At 35.9% G+C, this 22,348-nt stretch overlaps 3 protein-coding genes across 3 annotated transcripts in view; 1 reads left to right on the forward strand and 2 right to left on the reverse strand.

The window, feature by feature from the left end:
• The window catches only part of LOC125823289 (phosphoinositide phosphatase SAC3-like), a 39,297-nt gene extending 22,242 nt beyond the window's left edge, over positions 1-17,055 (forward strand). Inside the window, exons 9-16 of the mRNA XM_049502680.1 lie at positions 23-151; positions 2,642-3,023; positions 4,920-5,041; positions 5,229-5,342; positions 5,610-5,798; positions 10,916-11,074; positions 12,884-13,016; positions 16,468-17,055. Of these exons, the coding sequence (XP_049358637.1) occupies positions 23-151; positions 2,642-3,023; positions 4,920-5,041; positions 5,229-5,342; positions 5,610-5,798; positions 10,916-11,074; positions 12,884-13,016; positions 16,468-16,587 (1,348 nt within the window). The 3' untranslated portion in view covers positions 16,588-17,055. The remainder of the gene's footprint in view (positions 1-22; positions 152-2,641; positions 3,024-4,919; positions 5,042-5,228; positions 5,343-5,609; positions 5,799-10,915; positions 11,075-12,883; positions 13,017-16,467) is intronic.
• The window catches only part of LOC125823308 (26S proteasome regulatory subunit RPN13), a 406,586-nt gene that overhangs the window by 336,415 nt on the left and 47,823 nt on the right, over positions 1-22,348 (reverse strand). The gene's annotated exons all lie outside the window — the stretch shown is intronic.
• On the reverse strand, positions 20,397-21,906 carry LOC125823312 (uncharacterized). Its single transcript, XM_049502704.1, has 4 exons — positions 21,788-21,906; positions 21,471-21,593; positions 20,959-21,061; positions 20,397-20,865 (listed from the first exon to the last, which is right to left on the reverse strand). Exons 1-4 carry the CDS (start codon positions 21,880-21,882, stop codon positions 20,620-20,622), a joined length of 567 nt encoding a protein of 188 aa, XP_049358661.1. The 5' UTR covers positions 21,883-21,906; the 3' UTR covers positions 20,397-20,619.

Raw genomic sequence — 22,348 nt, forward strand, 5'->3', positions numbered from 1 at the left:
CTTTTCTTTTCCCCTTTTTCAGCAAAGCTACAAATGTCTTGTTTTCTCTGGGAAAAGTGGCTACATATGCATTGAATTTGACAGGTTTCTTCTATTGCCAAGTTACACCAGCTATAAGATCTGAGGGATGTTTGAAATTGCCCACTTTTGAGTAAGTTATTCATTTCTTTGCTAAATCTGCAAACACTTGAAAGGCATTTTTTCTATACAAATAATCTGTTTTCAGTTTTCATGTGGTAGTGCATGTAGAGTTCTGTTCAATTTCTTTGATTGTTACTTCATGTCCAATTGGTCATTCCTCATCTTAATCGAAGTCTTATCTTTTTATGGTATTCCATTCTTTTTGATGTTTCACCTTATTCCCTCTTTTTTTTTAATCAATTAATTGTATTACATATCATAAACAAGGTCATAAAAAAATACCAAATACAAGTGGTATACCAAAAGGTAAAGAATCTACACAATCAACTGATTTTCTATAAGCTCCACCCAATCATCTATACAATAGGGGACTTTCTGAGTGCACCAAAAGAAAATAAGGAATGAAGGCTACTCCTTAACTGGGGGAAACTTGGCTCTACACCTTCAAAAGCTCTTCTATTCCTCTCACTCCAGACAAGCCACATTAATGCAAATGGCACCAGATTCCATGCCCTTCGTCTTCTCTTTTTCCCCCCGCTCGTCCAACTGAACATCAGCTCTTCCATTCTTCTTGTATAGTTACTTTTTTTATAGTTATTCCTCTACACAGATGTCAGAAAAACTATCAATTTTGTATTGTTTCTTTACACTCATGGTCTTGGATATCTAGGATTGTTTTTTCCTCTTTGGCGTAGTTGCATTAAGTATCCTCCTCCAGGTAGTGATTCCCTTTTTTGTCCTTCTGAAAAGCTTTTGAAAATTTTATGGACTAATGAATGCGAATCTTGCCAAATTGCATCATAGGGATGGTAATTGTTGAAGAGTGTGACCATTCTTCCAAAATTTTAAGCTAATAGAGTGAGCATACTTTTAATAATTACGTAATTGTGTCTTTACACACACCTCTTCACCTGCGGGCTTCATTCTTTTTCATGTGTGCGGTGAGACTTGAACCTAGTACCTTTACCTGCTTTGATATTATGTCGAAGTGTGTGACCATCAAATTTGAAAGCTTAAGCTATTAGAGAGAGCCTATTTTTAATTACTTAAATATGTTTTCAACAATGATGATCATCTTTTCTTGAGCTTCATGTATCTTGAAGTTTGGATCAGTTATTGGTCACGTACATCCTAACACACCAATAAATTAAGGAGAAAGTCATATACTCAGAATTATGAAGGAACTGTAGTCTGTAGTTATGCTGTGCCTGTCATCTCAGTTGATTGGCTGGGTATATAATTGTCTTTGCGACAGCAATAGGCTATAACTTTTGAGACTTCTCGCTTTTGGTGTTTGACTTGTTGGTGTTTTCATATTTGAAGTTCTAAGTGATCAGACCTCAATCTCGGCAATCTAGACAGGTGAAGAGGTTCACTAAACATATGGGGCTGTAGAAGGGCAACCTTGTGCTGATTTAGATTTGAATTTGTGCAGGGATGCTGCAAAAATAATTAGGTTTTAGTCCGCGCCATTGTCAGCTTTCATGAGGATATGCTTATACTTAAAGAAGTTAGCTTGATATACATGAATAATTAGTTCTAAAACAAAATTACAAGTTTGATATAAGAACTAAGCATATGATTTGTGGTTTCTTTTTAAATCTAATTATTCATCTTCAATTAAGATCCAATTTATATTGTTTCCTTGGGAGGAAATTTGATCCTATGAGATGGGACAAAGGGACAGATGTTTCTACATAAGTAGGTCCAGATGTTGTAGAAAAGCCGAGCTGAATGCAAAGGTGTAGAAGAACCTTTACACTATTAGTTCTGGACACAACCTGCCTTTCAACATTTTCTAATGGAGGCTGTGTCAACTATCCACGTGCATTGATTCTTGTTCCGCAAAGGGGATTTGAATGTATCTGTTCCGAAATGATGAATACTACATGCCTCTTGCCCAGAACCCTACCGGCTCCTCTGTTTATCCATTCTCTAGTACTGTAAATAACATATTTTCTCGACCTATACGTTGGTAATTCTTGATTAAAAATAACATAGTATCTCATAGTTTTCTTTCCAGTTCTACCTATCAAGAGTCTGCGGTTTTAACTCTCTTCAATGTGAAGAGATTTTCTCTGTTATTCCTTCAGGAAGCTTTTGGTCCATTCCTACTCTTTTCCTATTTTATGATATCACTCTCTTCTCTGCGGTCCCTTTCCATTAGAAATAATACAACCGTCTGGCTGATTGGCTTCCTTATACATTCCTTGCTATTATATCTTTTGACGCTATGAAACATCTGCTACCTTTCAAGTCATTACGACAAGAGTGAAAAGGCTCTTCCAGTTTCAGTGATGCAGCTTAGAAATTCTGCACTTCAGAGTTTTCCAAAGATGATAGGAAAAATATTTCTCTTTATACGTTGATGTGAGCTACCACTTGAAGTAGGTCAGTAAAAGGTGATAAAGTTGAATTGCATGCATACATTAGCTTTTTTGTTGGGTGTTTGAGCTGCTTAGAATTGTATTTTAAAAATAGTTGCAATGATGTGGCTCAGATGTACTGCTGCTAGTAATGTGGATCCTTTGAGACATTTTGACCCTGCTGTTGAGAAACAATATAATAATGACAATGGTGAGTCAGATAACTCAGAGGGGAAAACCAATGGGTGTAACTATGTTAGCAATGACTATCTTAAACCAACAATGTTCCAAAAGGGGGTGCTAAGGACAAATTGCATAGATTGCTTGGATCGTACAAATGTGGCACAGTATGCATATGGATTGGCTGCTTTGGGTCATCAACTCCATGCATTAGGAGTTACAAATTCAACAAAGATAGACCTTGATGATCCTTTGGCAGAAGAATTAATGGGGTTCTACGAGAGGATGGGTGATACACTTGCTCATCAATATGGTGGCTCTGCAGCTCACAACAAGGTAATGCTAGTGCTTAACATTTCCCTTTTCCTTCTTTGCACATTATTTATGAATCAATTATTTCATTTTAAAAAAGGACCTCACCAGCAGAGGCAGATTTACGTGGAGTGGGGTGGTTCATGTGAACCCATGCTCCCTCCCGAGACGAGGTATAGCAGTAGTATTTTAAATTTTTGCTCGTTAAATACTTGAATAACAGTATGTGAACCCATGCTCAAGTGAGCTCTTTGGTTCGGCGGTTGATGGGTGCCAGCTTAGTCATGAGGGTTGGGGTTTGATTCCAGACTGTAACTCTTTCTTTATTGTTTCCTTTTCTTTCTTGCTTTCGTGCCTTAAGTCATTTTTTTGACTTATCAATTAATTGGTTACCGTGTCTTTAGTCATTCTCCCAGTTGTCCCTTCTTTCTTATACTTCTTTTCATCTCTTTATTTGACATTCTTCTTATTTGAGTTCCAAACTTTCCAGAAATACAAATACTTCCTCTGTACCTTTGTACTTGCCATACTTTCTTTTGCACATTTCCTGAAAAATTATAAATAAAAGTAATTTTTGACTAATTTATCCTTATTTCTTTACAAAAAATGTGTAAATTTATGTGTTTTATGATATGCAATCAATATTGTTTACTTTCAAGAACAATTAATAGTAAATGAGAAAAAAGTTTTTTTATTTTCCTAAAATTATAATATTTTGGACCAAATATTCTTAATAACCATGACAACTTAATGAAGGGAGTACCTTCTCCTCAAACACTCTCGTGAAAATCATCATAAATAAAGAATTTAAGTATTTTTTTCAATGCATAAAGAATTTCAAAATAGATGAAGAATTTTTTAATGGTTGCTTAGTTTGCTATATAAAATATAAAATATTTAATTAATAATGCTATAAATAGTTTTTAAAGTATGAAAACTCGTCCAGGAAAATTTTAAAGTTAGTGATGATTTCTTGTAATGATAGTCTTGATTACAGTTTGCTCGTTGACTTTGTGTCACCGTAAAAAAATTCTACAATCAAATCAAATAGTTATCTTAAAAGTAGTGGTGCACCCGTCCTCTAGAAATCCTGGATATGCCTCTGCTCATCGGTGTGACATTTATGTTAAGTTGAAAACATGACACAACCTGCGAGTCATTTACAGACATCCATCAAGTTTGTCCAACCATCAATCAACATGGCTCTTTACTTGGACCAAACATACAAATGAAATAAGAGAACTTTTAAGGGTTTCTTTATCATTCATCAAATATGGAACAATCTTCCATCTGTAATTTTCTTTCTGCAAATTATTAGGGTTGCTAGACTGTAATGAGAACTATTTGTGATAATTTTTAATGAGGTAGATGATAAATAAGTCTTTCAGTTTTCTTCTTTGATATTTGAAATGACTGTACTCCCAAGGCAGATAAAAGTATCATAGCAGTTTTGTTTTCACAAAAGAAGTAGAAGAATAAAACTATCATAGAAATTGTTACAAGCAGCTTCTTTATTGTGTATTCTGGGGTACGTGGGTGGCGACTGCATGTGTTTTGTACTCCCAATTCTATTTTTTCTTTTCTTTTCTTTTCATCCTAATAATTAAAGGTGTGATTAGTTTCTTGCATATTGAGAAAGGAAAGAACCTTTTGACTTGTAGCTAGAGCAGTAACATAGTTCAACTAATTTTTTTGTGAGATACAATCCAGCGATCAGAAAATGGAACTTAAGGAGCTAGAATGGTAGGACCCAAAATACAGTCATTCTTGCCTCATTTTTATTTGCTGTTATCCCATATGCCTCCTTGATACTAATGGAAACAAAGCCCAGGACATACACATGTATGTTCTATCTTCTCTAAACCAATGTTAATAGTTTTGATCTTGGGCTAGTTGACAGTGTGGGAATGTCTCCTGTAGATATTTTCAGAGAGGAGGGGCCAGTGGAAAGCTGCAATTCAATCACAGGAGTTCTTTAGGACTCTTCAGAGATATTACAGCAACGCTTACATGGATGCAGAAAAACAAAATGCTATTAATGTGTAAGCTCATTTTCTCTTTATTCCTATGTGCCAATGCAGTTTTAGTGAGTGGTTTAGTTTGTGCAAATCCTTTAAGTTCAACTTCTTTCCTTCTGATATTCTATTTGCCAATTTACTCAAGATTTCAGATAATTTGAAAAATGGCTATGAGCCTGATACTTGAATTTTGATGACATTCTGTGAGCAGGTTTTTGGGTTACTTTCAACCGCTTGAGGGTAGACCTGATATATGGGAATTGGACTCCTATCAGCATTACTATGTGGGTAGGAATGGGGAAAGCTATGTTGGCGACAGTGGAAGGTATAATTGTCAAAGCTGTGATGTTTTGCCTCTTTAACTTTCTTGCTTTCTATAGATTAGATATTTACCATCTAAATTAGGATGAGACAGATATAGAAGACAAAGACTTTGATATTCTGTAGCATTTTCAAGGTTTAATTAATTTACTTTGAAATATGTGTTACACCAGAGATGGCAGAAATGTGCCTCCTACCGACTTGATCTTTTCCTGTAAATTCTTTTTTGAAGTATGGAAGGATAACTGTATATTCTTATGGTGATAAACAGGTCGCTGTTTCAAAGATCATTCTCAGATGGGAACATTCTTCATGAAAGTCAATTTCCCCTATCAACTCGTAGTATTGGAAAGGGGCTTTCTAAGTCTAACCTGTCTAACCAGTCAAAAGAAGGAAGCAAAGTGCTCTCCGAATCAACACCAGAAATGTCAACTTGTCAAAGTGATTTGACATATTCAAGGTACACAATTTATATGATTGATGGAAGTCTATTAGGTGTCAAGATCACCATGATATCTAAAAATATGTAAATCACTATGCGAGCTGATAAGACCACCATGATATTTAAAAGCAAATAAAGCATGTATGCAAAATAGCAACCCCACATGTAACCCGTATGTAACTGTACCTCTTCTGTACCATAACCATAATACCACGATCAACCCATCCATCACTAAATCTGATAACCATGACAATATATACACCACCTCCTACTCCCTAACTTGACTCTGGACCAGCATCACCGAATAGAAGCTTTTAACAAAAAGTAACACTAATACCAATTTAGAGATTGACAAGGACTCTTCACTAGCATGATTGCCCCAAAAAATCATAAATTTTACTGAATCATGTCAAAAGAAAGAAAGGAATAGCCTTCACGTATCTTGAATTTGAGCTTGAATACTTGATATAGATAATCGATTTTCTTTCAAGGAACAAACATAACATCAAATATTCTTGTTAGAAAATACGTTCTCCTTCTATAAGCTACAACAACTACATAAACCTTGCTTCATATATATATAAAATGAATATATTACATATAGTGAATGAATGGATGGCTATAAATAGATTTTTCTATTTAATTGCTCAGGTGCCAAGTCTTGAAACACATTTATGCCACCTTTTACTAAGGATCTGTTGTACATTCCCTCCAATTCCACGTGAAAGTGGAGGTGGCACATCCAAAATATTTTTATCCCATTACGTATACGTTCGGGTATTGCGTAGGTTCGTGTAAAATATACATAACGTTTCACATATAATACAAATAATGGAAAATTATTTTGAATGAAGGCTACATCATATAATAATAGTCTTTCATACCATACTTACTATCTCTACTAAAACATCAATAAATTATTAAAATCTAATAAATATGTACATAAAAAAATCATACATATTTGAGGCATTTTAGGAAGAAACTGGTCTTTGGCTCCAGCCTTGTGGTGCTCAAATCCCTGAAGTCGGTTCCATAGTAGAATATGTTGATTGTCATACTGCTGAGATCTACAGAGTCAAGAGGTCTCTGTAAATCCCTTGGCAACTTTTTCTGAGGCACCATGTATACCCCATATGATGCGAAAAATTCCTGGACCAAGGGAGGGCCATATATCCCTGGGGGTCAGTGAATGGCTTCCATGTTGGGATCTGAAGCTTGGCCAAGATGGCTAGATACTCTTCTAAATCGTTGAAGCTGATCTGCCTCTCTTGGGAGGTGAATATCCACCAAGTTCGGTCCTCTCCCGTTTCCCCATACATTTTACAAATCAGGGCCTTATGCCAACATTTCATACTTATAGCTTTTGAGCATCTCATATATCATGGATTTAAGCTTAGCCAAAACATTTCTTTTGGAAAGCATAATCATGTATCCATAAAACATACTTATAATATGTAGCTTTTCAAACATCAAAATGCGTCATATTCATAATCCATGAGCCTTAATCCAACCATATCATATACGTAACTTTTGAAAGCGTAAACATGATTTCATGAATCACTTGAAACATATGTAACTTTTGTTATGTATCGATCAATGCTATTGAGACTAAGTTGCACCTATAAGTGTTGCACATACCATTCAGACCCAAAAATACTTGTATAAGCTTGTGAACAATGCATATGCTCATCTCCGCATATGTAAAACCTCGAGTCTACTTGAAAACCATTTATGCATTTTTCATCAAACAGATAGGATGCAAAATATTTGGTAGTAAACACAATTTAGAACTTGGCCTCCTCTTACCTTTTTTTCTTAGCTAGCACCACAAGCTCAACCAAAGCTCCATAACTTTCATTCTACCTCAATTGTACTTGAAAGGTCATAACAAACTCATGCAACAATCCTTCACATTTGGGTGACTTGTCTTTACACATCTCAATTATATATCCTCTCGCATCTTTATTTCTCACCGAACCAAATGACCTCGAACGTATCAGTTTGATAGGGAGTGCATAAGGCAGGTTGAAAACAATGATCAGTAACCAAATGCACAGTTAGCCTTAATAAATGAAAGACTAATTTTAAAATGTTGTACTGATTGTCTTCCCTCGAGGAGAGGGCCGGGAAGCTGATATTTTTGTGAATTTGGATATAAAAAGCCTACAAACATGTGGACTGGGGATTAATCATTAATATGGAATAAGATGAGTTTTGGAAGCACCAACTGCATTAAGTGGAATCTTCAGTGATGAGCAATGGTGAATCAATAGTGAACTAGGAGGATTCTTTCCTGTCGAAAGAGGTTTAAGACAGTGGAATCATTTTTCACCCCTTTTCCTTAACTTGGCTATGGATAGTGTATTAAAGGTTCATAATTGGAATAAAAAGACATGGAGAATATATCATATCTTCTAGATGATAAAACTCGTAATGTATGAGGTAGGGGAAGAGCAGGTGTTATGCTTGAGAACTATTTTATTGATAATGCATCCAAAGGTATGGCTTAATAATCAATAAAGTGGATGAATACGGTAGGAAATTAAGGTTCAAATCCAACCGTGGAAAAATTAATTAGGTAATTTCTTTCTGTTTACCCCAACCTTGTTGGGTAAAGTTACTCTATAAATGTGCTAGTGGGAAGTACCAGGTATCCGGTGGAATAGCCGAGGTGCGCTCAAGATGGTGCGGACACCTCTGTTACCCAAAAACAAGTACTTTACTGATAATTGTAAATGTACAATGTTTCCACATTAATTTCAAGAAGCTGTTTGTCTTGCTACTGAGGTCAGTCACTCCTAGGAATTGCCAAAAATACTGGCTACAATGTTAGAAAGGCTGGCAAAAAGTATCTTGTGTGCCACCAGGGGCAAGACTAAATCAGATTACATAGGGGAAGGGGAATTGGAGGAATCAGAAAGTTGGCTTAGTAGAAGGATGATACTTGTCACTAGGTGGCAGATTGGTCCTCAATGCATTTTGTATATATACTATGTCCCTACTTTAAGTCTCCAAAAAGTAGTAAAATGACTGAATAAGTTAAGAAAGGATTTTCTACGACCGGAACAGAGAGAAGAACTTCGAATTTTGTCAAATGAGATGGAAGTCCAAACAGAAAAAGTGGCATGGAATTAGGAAATTCAAAAACCATAATGATAATCATTGTTAAGTGGCTGTGGAGAATCTATGACAAAGAAAATGCACTTTGTAGACAGGTGATTAGAGCAAAATATGGTATGGAGGTCTGGAAAACTAAATCATCCACATGTCATGGTGTATGCAGTATGCACCTGGAAAGACATTAGACTATTATGGAGAGCTTCATAGAGAATACCACTTTCAATGAGAGAGATGGCACAGCAAACTATTTTCCTGGCTTGATGCTTGGATAGAACACTCAACCTAGAAGAACCAATTCCCTACTAGTTTCAGAAATGCAGTTAATTAGAGCAGTTATAGCATATTACAGACTGACATCAATATGGGACGTGGAACTTAGTAGCAATTTCAGTGATTGGAAGATGGACAACATGTTCCAACTGTTACAGCAATTAGACTTCACAGCCCTTCGTACAAGCCGTGACACTTGTTATGGAATGACTGAGTAATGAGAAATTCTTTTTATGGGATGACCGAGTAATGAGAGATTCTTTGTTAAACCTACTATAAAATCCTTTGCATATAAAAAATGTTCCAGTCTGGGTGGCCATGAAAACATTGAAGAATTGAGCACCCTATAAAGTGGAAAGTTTCACGTGGTTAGTGGCATAAAATGTATGTTTGATACAGCATAAACTGCAATATAAGGAAATGCATTTTCATTTGAAATACAAATGTATTTTTTCCAAGCTGTGTTGTAAGATGATCGGTTACAGGGAGTTGACGACTTGATAAATTTCCTCAGCTCATTTTGTGCAGTAATGGACCAGAGTTTTGCTTGTTGTAATGCACACACCCACCATCCTCTTTGTTGAAGTGTATACTGTATATATCTAATCTAGATGGTGAAGCTTTTAGGGAGAGCATACTTTGTCTACTTGTCAGCCACATACTCTAGTTGCTCGATCTAATCATCCTTGAGAAGTGAGAAATTCTGCACATTTTGACCAATTTAAGGTGAAAATGGGGTTGCTCCCTTGGCAAAACGGGATAGCTTGTAAGGTAACTGCTCAGGTGTGGGCTCTGTTTACAAGCATAGCCAATGAATATTGGACTATGCCGGAACACACCTCTGACCTCCTTGGTTGCTGGATCAAAAGGGGAGGCAGCAAAAGTCAGCAAAACTTATGCATGGTTTGGTGGTTGCGACACAATTCAGGCAGATTCTCTGTCAGCCCCTATCAGATGCTTATTGAGACAATACAATGATGAATTTTGGATAAGAAAGCATATTTGGAAAGTAAAGATCTCCTGTAACGTGACATGTTTTGTTTGTCTAGTAGCTAGAAGGGCCTGCTTAACACAGAATAGTTTGATATATAGGGGTGTACTACTCTGCACTAGATGTCACTTGTGTGAAGAGAGCCAGAAACTAATTGTCACGTGTTTTTACATTGTTAAGTGACTGTACGAGTTTGGAATATATTTCTAGCATAAGCAGGGAAACATTTGGGTCATGCCAAATAACACCAAGGATATGTAGTCATGCTGGAACAAAGGGAGAAGACCCTCTGCTAAGTAGAATAGCTTTGATTTGATTCCTGCATGCATATGGGGGCTGTAATTGTCTGCTGTTCTATTTTTGGTGTAAGCAGGAATTTATAGAAGATTCAGAAGTTATTTAGATGTTCTAGGATCTTAGTAAGAAGATAGAAATTGCATATTGTATATTTTGGTACATTCCCCTGTATTATGGCCAACACAGCTTTTTGCTCCTTTGAATATAAAATATTGTTACCATCTCTTAACAAAATAGCTCTGTTGCCTTACCATTATTTCTGTGGTTAGTTGAAGTACGGTCTATTGATTCTATTTCTCACTGGATGAAAGTGAATGTGCTACTTCTGAGAATTTAAATGAATTTAGATTTAGCATGAAATCTACTTTAAGTTTATATATCCTAGAAAGGAAAAATCTTCATATACATCAGTTTCTTTCTCACCTTCTGCTCTGCTTATTTATCTTTCTTTATGCAGGTATGCTCAAACAGTTCCTACAAGACAACTTTTTGTAGAAATGCAAAGAGATCGATCCCTTGAACAACAAAATGCAGATACATATGACTGCTCCAACTTTGTTGACTTAGATTGGTTGTCTTCTTCTGGGAATTCCTGTGAGGAAGAGTTTTTGGACAGGTAATTGATTGAAGACACTAAGACTTATGACATATTTTGTTGAGGTTTACATTCTGACAAGTTCTGTTGGCTTTAGGGGTTGTTACTCGTTAGGTAGGGTGTAGAAGAATAATGCTAAATAGAGTGTATTAGTAATGTTTGCATTAGTAATGCTTCGTATTACTTATGCAAGGATTATTTTGTATTAAATATAGTATGCATTGCATAATTAAAAAAAAAAAATTATTTACAAAGATACCCTCCCACAAATATGGTGGAAAAGATGTAAAAAGGGTTTTGAGGGCAATTGGGTCTTTAACCATATTAATGCATGCATAAAATCCTCTTGCATTACTAATACCATAGATTTTCATCTATTAGTAATACACTTCTCAATACAAAATAGAGTGTATAACTAATGCAAGCAGCATTAGCTATACATTAGCTGAATAAGTATACCAAAAAAGGTACTACTAATACACAAAGCTAATCCATGCATTATTTCTTCTAATACACTCTACCAAACGAGTCCTTAGAGTCTTGGAGGAACTAAGCAATTGCTTAGGCCACTTTAAAAATCTGATTCCTTTAATAAAGCGAAGTTTGTTTATGTATTTATCTCCCATCAACCCAATTACTAAGATCGTGAGACACTTTGCACTTAGGTCCTTCCCGTTTCCGAAATGTTTGGTACTCTTCCATGCAACTCTCAGGGTCGTTTGGTAGCCGGATAAGAAAACAAGTTATCCATGTATTAATTTTTGTATAGCTTATACGACATTTGGTAGATAGGTAGGGAATAAACTATTCATGTATAAAATTAGTATGACGTGGGTTGACAATTTAGAAACCTTCATAACTAATACATGTATAAGTTATGAGAGAATCTATACATTATTTTATGCAGAATAGAAGATGGAATAACTTATACATGAATAACTAATCCCTGCATAAAATAATACATAAATTTACTCATTACGAATCCCTAGATTGCTAATACCTCCATAACTCTAACCAACAACCAAACGACCCCTTAGGTATTGAGAATCCAAGTTATCTGTTAATTGATATTCCAAATGGTTTTAGTATGCTTTTTTATGACAGAGTAATCCATTGGGGCCAACCACAACCTTCAAGACTAAGGGATAGGACCCATCGCTCTACCCTTCTCTACTTAAATACCAGACTTAGTTCGCATGGCGCAGGACCCTATCATGTGACATAAGTCACAAGTCCCTCAACCTTTGCCACCTGAACTAAGCTTTCGGGGAAAATGTTTTTATCATAATTTCCTTTTCATTTTAACTTTTGTTTGTTCTGGTAGTCAATTTTGTATGACTTAGTGTTATTCAGTGAAATTAGTTTCTTGTAAATTAGGAAATCAAATTGCTTTTAAGATCTTAAACATGCTATAACTTTTAGTACTCTGTAGCGTTCATTTTCTTTATGCCTTTAATCTTCTTGGGGTTTTGTGTAATGTATGGCTGGTCATGCTCTGTCAGTTGGCTATTTGGGACCAGTATTCCTGTGTTAAACTGTTTCCATTTTTTGGTTTCAAAGGATAACTTCAAATGAATATTCTGGTGATATCTGTTTTTGATAAAGGTGGTTTTAATCTTTGATGGTTGTATAGACTAGGCAGACGTTGAAAAAAAGTTGAGGCTTGACAGTTGACACTTCCTTTGTGTTCTGTGTTCCTTATTTCTCATATGGTGCCATCAAGTTTCTGTTTCTGTAATCCTGAATTGCAGTAAGATAATCGTTGAGTTCTTCCATCTAGAACTGATTGACTTGAAGAAACAATGTCATTTGTGCTTTCTATTGGTGCAGGTCTTTGTTTACAAACTCCCCAATAGGTGGACTATCATCAGAGAATGTTGTCAGTGACATAGTGGGGGAAACAACCCCACTCTCCAGTGAAGGTGGCTGTAGCATGAATGTTGGTATTTCAGTTACTTCACAAGTAAGGCTTTTACCACCTTTTAATTAATAATTTTTTGTTGCCAAACCGCTCAAGTGATGTCTTTTGGTGTAATTTCATATCACCGAAAAAATATATATACATGAGGTGGTGCTTATAGAAACCTTTTGTCTCCTATGTTGAATCGAAGAACGAATAAACTTCCCCTATGCAAAAAAGTTTATTTAACTAAATGAGGAGGACTTCTACTTTACAAGATGTATGCATTTGAGCTTTAAAAAAAGATCTAACTAAATGGTAGAACCTATCTGTTGACAGAAGTAACATTCAAGCAGGTTCAAAAGAAAATTTACCTTTTTTCACACGAATCCTGAAACTTGGCAATCCATTTCCATCATTCTTCAATGTGGCTATAACTTGTCTAGGAAAATTTATATCCTCAGTGAAGAATGAACTCAAAATTGTTGTGTTCAAAAGTAACATTTTGTGTATATATATATAGACGTCATTACTAAAATGTGCTGGAAACCAAAATGGGTTGTTACAGCTTCCTTGCTCTTCTTATCCTAATACCTTAACGATTTCCTCATGATCATCTATGTACTCAGACTTGCACCAAAAACCGAAAAAAGAGAATACAGTTTGATTTAATTTTCTGTAAAGTACTACTTGCATCTTCAAGACATCTAAAGTTTCTTTCCACCAAATGCTTGCTGGGAAAATTTCCCATCTATCTTTGTGGCTGTTGCAGTTCCTCCCTTCATTCCAGCTTTGCTAGAACTTCATTAGTTATTCTGGCTTTCCATCAGATTCCTCCTAGATTGATGAACATATCCCACAGCTGGCTAGTAATTCTACAGTGTTAAAACAGATGGTTGATTGTTTCTGTTTCCTGTCCACACAGATAGCATCTTGAGCGCAGTTGTATCCCCCTCTTCCTCAGGTTTTCCCAAGTCAAAACAGCTTCCTTGCATCCTCATTTGTTGTACCTCCCGGAAGTCTTGTAGCTGCCATGAAGCTTTTGTATTTTTGATGTATATAATATGTTACCATTTTCAAAAAAAAAAAAAAAAATTAAAAAAAAAAGTGAATCAGATTCCACTCTTACCCTGTGACATCTATTATGAAGACACCACTGTTGTCCAATCTTCAGGGCTTGGACCTCAGCTTTATTGTTACTGTAGCAGCCGTTATGGGCAGTGAATACCATCACCATGTGTCCACTGTGATTTCTCAGTACACCACCATTCCCTGCACTTCCTGGATTTCCCTTAATACAGCTATCAGCATTCACGTTGAATTCGTTTTAGCTTGGTTTAGTCCATCTACCGAGCGAGGGATGGCAATGGGCCGGGGCGGGGGATAGTTTGTCTCTATGTGGGTGCGGGGCGTGTTGCGGTTTTTTAATAGATGCATATATAAGAAGCCACTAACCTTGCTCACATCCAAAATTACATTGAATCAGACAAAGTAATCGATGCATAATTTATTAGGTAAGTGTATAATTATGGGTAATTAATGAAAGTGTACTCAGTTTGAATAATTTTTTCCCTGAAGACTGCCACTTTGTTGTGGTAATTTTTTTCTACAATTTCAATTCACTTTCCAGTTCAATTAAGGAAACACATCATGCCAGAAATGAAAACAACTTTCGTATGACTGTACAACAATGGAATATTAAAATTCCCTGCAAAGAGTATGATTATGACAGTCAAGATACTAATTAGCGGAAATGTGTAAAAAAAATTATGAATTTCACTTTTAGTATCAAACTTAATTTTAAAAGAAAAAAATTAAAAAAATTATGCGGGGTGGGGTGGGTTGCAAATAGATTTTTTTGTTATGGGGGGCGGGGCGGAGCGGGTTGAAGTATTCGTGGGGTTATGCGGGTTTGCCCTGCAACCTCCCACGCCACCCCACCCCGTCCCGTTTACCGTCCTTATACCGAACTTGATATCACTTATAGGTCTATTTTGTTCCGCCTGTGAACTAGAGATTTAAAGAAGGTAAGTGTGAGTTGAGCAAAAGTTTCATCATATTGGGACAACTTCTGTCTAAACTCTTACTTGTTCAACTTCTGATTTCATCATACTTAATTAAAAGCACATATGTGCTTGACTGCTTTCCTATTTCTCATACTAAAATTGATAGTAAACATTGCAAAAATAGCTCATGAACTTTGTTGTCAAGTTTTGTCAGGCACCACCTCATTACATTAGTTCTGAGATTTCCACCTGAAAAGATTATACCACAAGAATTTGAAAAATAATTCTAGATAGATGTGGCCATTTTCCCTTCGCTGAAAGATGGTTGATAGTCAGGCTTCTACCACAATAGAAGTTTTTATTGTGGTTCTATGATTAGATGGAGGACATTATTTGGCAATTGACGGTTCATTGTAGACACTTTCTGTCTTTCCTGGTTTGCCAGAAAATTACATGACTGATGAGTGACGACCATCGAAAGTTGTCTTTGTTTCTCGAAGCTCTTCAGGAAATGGATAAATGGTGGACCATATCTTCTCTATAAAAGAGAGAAGATTTTTATTGCTATAAACTAAACTGAGGAAAACATACCATATGTACTTGTCACATGTATAGTGTATTGTTTGTTGGACCATGAACCAGATCAAATAGATTCTTAAACTAGAATTTCACTTTCAAGGTTGTCACTACCACCTATAATTGAAGTAACATGATAGGTTTCAAATTGACGATTATGTAACTATTAATGTGATCATTCCAATAAAGTTGGAGTATTGTAACTTGTGTCATAATTGTAGTAGGGATCATTGGTCTAGGGAAAAAAGGGATGGAGGGCTAATGAGATACATTCCCAAAGCTCAACCTTTTAAGAAAAAAAGTTTTCACCTTACTTGCCGTCTTTGGACAGAAAAGATCAAATTTATAAAGTTATTTGTCAAACTGCGAGTCTTGAATTTCCATAGCTAATTTAAATATAAAGGTGAGATATCATTGGTTGAAATAGTAGTGAAATTGGGTTCTGTCAGTGGGGTGGGGGGATCATTGGTAACTGGGCAACTACTAACGGAAAAGTTGTCGAAGAATGTCTTTCTAAGTGGAGAGTACTTTTTGTAGTTTGTCATAGATACTTTTGCCAAGACTTTCTCAACTCCCTGAAGTATTGAAAGGAACGGTTTTCTTTGATCCTCCCTGTACATGTCCAGCGTTCTCTTGGTGCTATTTTCATTAAAAGACAGAAACTGAATGTATTGATTGTAGATTCTACGTTTGTTCATCTCAAAGAAGAAGATTCTCTGAACAATATTAGCAGCTTTCCTTAGTGTGTTGGTTTATTAGTCACCTAACACATGATTGTAGTGCTTCTGATTTGAGGCCATATTTGACTGACTCAGTCTTTGTTTCTGGTAAAGTTGACAACGCACTGTATTAACAATTAATGCTAAGTTACTGAATAACGCTGTGTACCTTCTCTTTGCTTGATATTCAACTATAGAATTCACTATCTGCAGGGAACAGCAAACACTGGAGCAGAGGCATCCTACAGTGATGCCCAGAGTTGTGTAGTTGTCGAGGAACTTTCAGATAGCTTTGTACGTTGGGTAAACTATGGAGAGACCCTGTGTCATTGAGCTGTTGAAACATTGTACTTTATACCTTTCCAGTGGGTCGTGTTGGTAAATGGCGGTGCCTTCAGCTCATTCTACTACTGGAGAAGTGAGTTCTATGGTAAATGGCTCATGTTTGGAGAAGTGTCGCGTGGGAATCCTAGGATGAAACGCAACATTTGTTGTATCAGCATTCTTTTTACAATATTACCCGACTAAGAAAACCATCTAGGCCTGCATTTATATGATTGTGAAAATGGTCGATCTAGTCGGATACCATTAGTACATAGTCAACAGTTATAAGATTCTTTCTGGAACTCTTTTTCACAGATTGTAGGTTCCAATGTTGTAAATACTTGCTATCATTTCCATTCTGACTTATTTTAGGTCAATTTTTCATTTGAAACACATACTTGTATTGGAAGTGACATCTATAATCGTGCAATAAGTTGTTGAAACAAATTTGCTACTTGTATTGTCAATTAACAATCATCAGTCAAGGGGCACTTGGCTTCGAGTCTTGATAAAGATGCTAGAACCATTTAGCTGATGGATTTTCGATGCAGAATGAGCAAGGTAACGGCGAAAAGCATAATTATACCAAGCTAGATATGCTATTGCTCAAGGATATTTTCATTTGTACCTTCTCCTAACCATAGCTGCCTCACCTAATTAGGTTATGAACAGTACAATTCTCACAAGGACTAAAATAGAGTATCACATCTTCATGTGTAAATAGTTGAACTAAAAGGACTAAACTGTAACTTGACTTTTCTTAATATCAACTAACTCCTCCACCCTATTGAGTACTATTCACAGCTTTTTAATCTGCATCATTTGGGTCTAGTTCAGAAAAGTCTTGACAAAAATTGCTTTTGGGATTTTTATGACAGTGAACTTACTCAATTGACCTCAAGTTTTGTCTTGTAAGCAAAAGTTAGAACTTAGGTATGTTGTCCATTAGAGATAAGTTTTAAACTTTTGTCTATGAGACAAGTGTGCAGGATAATTTAAGATAGTAGAAGTTTTACCTTATAAGCAAAAGCAAGAACTTAGGTATGTTCAAGATATTTTAAACACAGGTTCCATAAACTTGGTCTTATAAGCAAAAGTTAAAACTTACGCCTAGGCAACTATAAATTCCTCCTAGCAAAATTTTCAAGTTGTAATCATGTTTTAAAAAAATTATTTAGGACATAATTTCCTCCCTTAAAAGCCTTTATCTTCAAAGAAGGTAGGAAGTTTGGCCTTCACCACCTAATATTCTTCCTAGGTTGCCTGTTCTCTAAGCATGCCCATTCATTGCTGCAAAAACTTGAGGCACTACTAGGAGTGGCAAACAGGCAGGCCATGTTGAAATGAGTTACGTAAAAATAATAAAATTTTCTACCCATCCATATTTGATATTAGATTAAAAAAAAAAAAAAAAAAAAAGTGAATTGAGTAATGTACGACAAATTAATGGGGTATCCATATTTTATGATCGATAATATATTTTGATACATAGTTGATCTACTTTTGAAATGATGAAATATCCAACCCGTTTTTAAATGGTAACCGTTTTGTGTACAACCTTATTTTCCTTTTTTTAACCATCCTCCTCCCAAGAATACATTTGAGGCTCCACACAATAGGGACTTGGCTAAATCTGTTATGGTTAAATGTATCTGGTACACTGTGACATAGCTTGAGCCTTGAGCTATGAAACAATGGTAGAAATTAGAATAAATGGCTACAGGAGGGGATAATACTTAGCTGAATGCTTGGTTGGACAAGATCAGCTGTCGTTAGTTAAAACCAATCTCCCACATGCAATTTCAAGTCACTCCTGTTTTTTTGGTTGGCCAAAGCATGTTATATCTAGTGTTGAGCTACTATATGCAAATGAAACCTGAGATGAGCTAAATAGCTGAGTTATAAGTTCAATTATACCACCACTCAGCCAAGGGAAGATTAAGAGACCAGTTCATGTTGACTGTTGAGTAATAACACGCGGTTTTGTTTAGTACTTCAGTCAGTATGTATGTCCATCTGATTGGGGATTGAAGGCGGAAAAAGTGACTCCCTGTAATGCAAATGGCTCCTATATTGTCACTTCCAATATGTTTAAACAAGTCTGCCACAAAAGAAGCAGATTAATAGCAGCAATGAAATGGCTGTTCTTGGTCAATCTATCTACAATCACCAAGATACTAGTTCTTCCGCTATCAATAAAATCCTCCATGCTGATACAAGATCAAACTGATTTAGGAATAGCTAAAGGTTAAAGCAGGCAGCCCAAGAGAGGTTGTGCTCATCATATATGCCCTTTGATAAACTGAGCACTTACTCATATAAGTGTTAGTATCATACCTTAGTAGAGAAGAATTGAAACTCTGTTGTAGGTGTTCTTCATTTCGGAATGGCCTCCGCTGAATAACATCTTGCCTGAGTTGGTGATCATTTTTTAACCACTAATCTATCATACCTGTTGGTTAATGAATGTATACCTTTCAACCCCTTTTCCTGCTCTTTCTCGATAATTGCTGGATACAATCTTTGTATTACTCGTAATCATAACTAATTCTATAATTTGATCTCCGAGCTCCAATGCCAGATCAACTATTCACTACCTATGAAACAATACAAATACGGAAAATGGCAAAATTCCCATATACATTCGCTGCTGTCATTAGCCTAAACATGCTTAAAACTCAACACTGCCACTCGGCCTAAGTTCTCTTTCTATTCATGACCAAAAAGATACTGGGCAGAAATGGTGTTCGATGATGGAGAGAGGAATAGGAGAATAAGAGGAAAAGGGTCGTAGTGGTGATTTGAAGAGAGGAGAAAAATGAAGATGGAGGAGGAGATATGATGGCAAAAATGGCTGAAAAGGGAGATGTAGAAAAATGGAGAAGATGAAAGGAAAAAAGAGGAACCCTCGTATGAATGATTTAAGAATGGAAAAAAGATAAAACTATAAACCTCGTATGTTTTAGAAAAAATAATAAAATGAAAAATAGAACTTTTGTGGGCGAGGGTCTCAGCAGGGGCAGGTTGAAAACAGAAAAAATGCTGCAGGGGCCACTGGAGCGAGCTGAAAATGGGAAAAAAAAATGCTCACAGGCAAAAGCTGGTGGAAATTTTTGCAGGTTAAACCCCACCCTGCCTGCCATGCCTAGACAACAAGAACCAAGAAGTATGAATTTACACTAGCCACAGGAGATAAAAGGAATTGAATGAGTAGAGAAGTAAAAGTAGGAAGCTTATAGATCATTGAGATACTTATATGCAAGTTGGTCATGTGCTACATCACATTATGAAATTTCCAAACATTGTCTAAGACCTGCAAATATTCATCATCGCATTTCTGGAGCAAGAAACTCATAATAATGTAATAAGAAGACAATGCATCCCTGTAACAATGAAGTTAACTGCACCAATAAGTGATTCTACAACAATCATTGACTAAAACAAGGCACAACACATTGTCCATTGAATTAAGTTTGAGTAGTATGCCAAGGGTTTAGCTTCTTATAAGATCTACTACAAGCATGAGAAAGTTTTATTATAACAGCAGGCTGTCATCTAATATGGATGCATAAAAAGGTTTTTTGATAAAGCTGCATATAAGTTGTTAAAACTGCAAAAGATGGAAGAAGAACCTCTGCAAATATGGCACCAGATTAAAAGTTGGGTAGAAACCCGTAATCATCAAAACTGAGGGCTAGGATAACCTCCCTTGAAGGAAAAAGACAGTAAAAAGTACACAGAACTACTTAAATATTAATAAATGGAGTAATTAGATAAAAGAAATTGATATACCAAGAACAAAACTACACTTGCAAAGCTTGGGCAAGAGATATTACTCACTTATTTTCCAAATTTAATTGGAATATGAACTCCAAGTCTACTACATAAACCAGCAGTGAAACGTTTTTCTAGTACTTGAGGAAAGGGTATCATAACATTATCAAGTATAACCACTTCGACAAAGAGTATCATAACATTACCAAGTATACCAACTTGGGCAAAAAGCAAAAAGAAAAACTATTAGAAAAAGACCATGGGCGTTTACCAGCCACCTCCACCTCTTCTGTCTTGCATCTCTGCTTGCCTCTCCTCTTTCAGTTTCTCCACAATTTTAAGAATATCTTGGTTATAGAAACGATCACGCACATACTTCCTTTCTTCAGCTTGTATCTCCTTGATAGCACTTGGATATGGATTAGGAGGTGGTTTCTTCCCCTGAAGTCGAGCAATCTGCTTCAATCGAGAATATGCTTTCTTTTTCGCTTTCTTTTCTACACGATATTCCATCTATAGCAACAAAACCACAAACTTCTTAAAAGAGAGATCCTAGGAGAAGATTGAACCTCAATGAATTTAAATCTAGAAAGACGAGATATGTACATCAGCAACAGCCACAGCTTCCTCTTCACTGACCCCCTGCTCCTTTAACTCAAGCACTCGCCACCCGTAAATTCGGGCTGGAGGAGGGTCAAATCCAGAAATTCTGTTAAAATTATAAAGAAAATAATAATAGAGCCTCAATCCGCAAAAACATTGAGAAATTTAACATGCCAATTTTTCCAATAGGAAAATAATGATAAAACACTGATTATATTCTAGACTGCACAACAGATGATGTGCTGAGACCTTAAATTTTTATTTTCAATTGCCAAAATAGTATTTATCATGTTATGTAATTGGCTGCGCTTTTCACACTTCTTTCCTCGACATGTTGCGCATTATCCTTTTAAAATTAAAGTCTACACAATCAAGCTGTTAAGTCTCTAAACTAAAGGATCAAAAATAGAACACGGCCTACACCTCAAGGATAGTTTACTAATAATGCTACTGTTAGACGATAATGAAGTCAAACAATACATACTAAGAACCATTAACAGGTTAAAAAGCCATACTTAATAGCATCCTCGTGTTTCGACTCTGGGTACTTCTGGAAGAACTTCTTGATGTAGACATCCTCAGGTAAACTGATGGGTACCAATTTGTTCTCGGCACGAGGAAATGTTGCAGGTGGAGCCCTAGAAAACAAAAATTCAAAGCAGCAACCAGCATTACAGGCATATTTTCATCTCGCACACGTAACAGTGAAATTACCCTAATAAACTCTAAATTTATACATAAATGTGTCATTTCAACATAGTAATAGTTCAAGAGTAGGTTTTTGAACAAATAAAGAGATAACTGAATGAAGAAAAGAAAAGGAGATACTAACTGCTCCATTGCTTTGAGCCATACAGGTTCAGCTTTGGCTAAACCTTTGACAAGCCTTCTAGTTCTACTTAGCAAATCACCTTTCATGAACGACATGGTACCACAGATCCAAAAATGCTGTCAAACCCAAAAAGAAAAAAGAAATCGTGAATATCGTCGGAACTAATGAAATTGAATATTAAAATTGATCGGAAAAAATAGTGCTAAACCGGCCGGCGGCGGAATGGCCGGAGGGAAGTTGGGTTCAGGGATGGTTTTGTGGGCTTACTGGGACGAAGAGGGTAAATTAGCCACTTTTAACAACAAGACATAAATTATAATAAAGTACTATATCATTTCGATTTGTTTGTATTTTTGAAATAAAAAGAAAATTTCTTTTTTCCTGATTTGATAATCTTTAATTTTAATATAATATCTCATATGATAATTTTATGAGTACAAAGTAATTAGAAAAAATCATATATATTTTTTTAACTAGGTAAATAATCATCCCTTCGCGCAGTGGTGAACTACCTCAGTAAGCTTATCTATGATTATTCAATTTTGTTTTTAAGTGAGTACA

This window comes from Solanum verrucosum, unplaced genomic scaffold, assembly GCF_900185275.1.
Source record: "Solanum verrucosum unplaced genomic scaffold, falcon-dt-bn FXZP01000214.1, whole genome shotgun sequence".
Taxonomy (NCBI): Eukaryota; Viridiplantae; Streptophyta; class Magnoliopsida; order Solanales; family Solanaceae; genus Solanum; species Solanum verrucosum.

Bases quoted from the DNA above. Each gene is read 5' to 3' on its own strand.
- LOC125823312 (XM_049502704.1), bottom strand. From the start codon at position 21,882: ATGTCGTTCATGAAAGGTGATTTGCTAAGTAGAACTAGAAGGCTTGTC. The intron at 21,062-21,470 runs GTATGGCTTTTT...TAATTTTAACAG, and splicing joins AAACACGAGGATGCTATTAA to AATTTCTGGATTTGACCCTC. The intron at 20,866-20,958 runs GTACATATCTCG...TTGTTGCTATAG, and splicing joins AAGCTGTGGCTGTTGCTGAT to ATGGAATATCGTGTAGAAAA.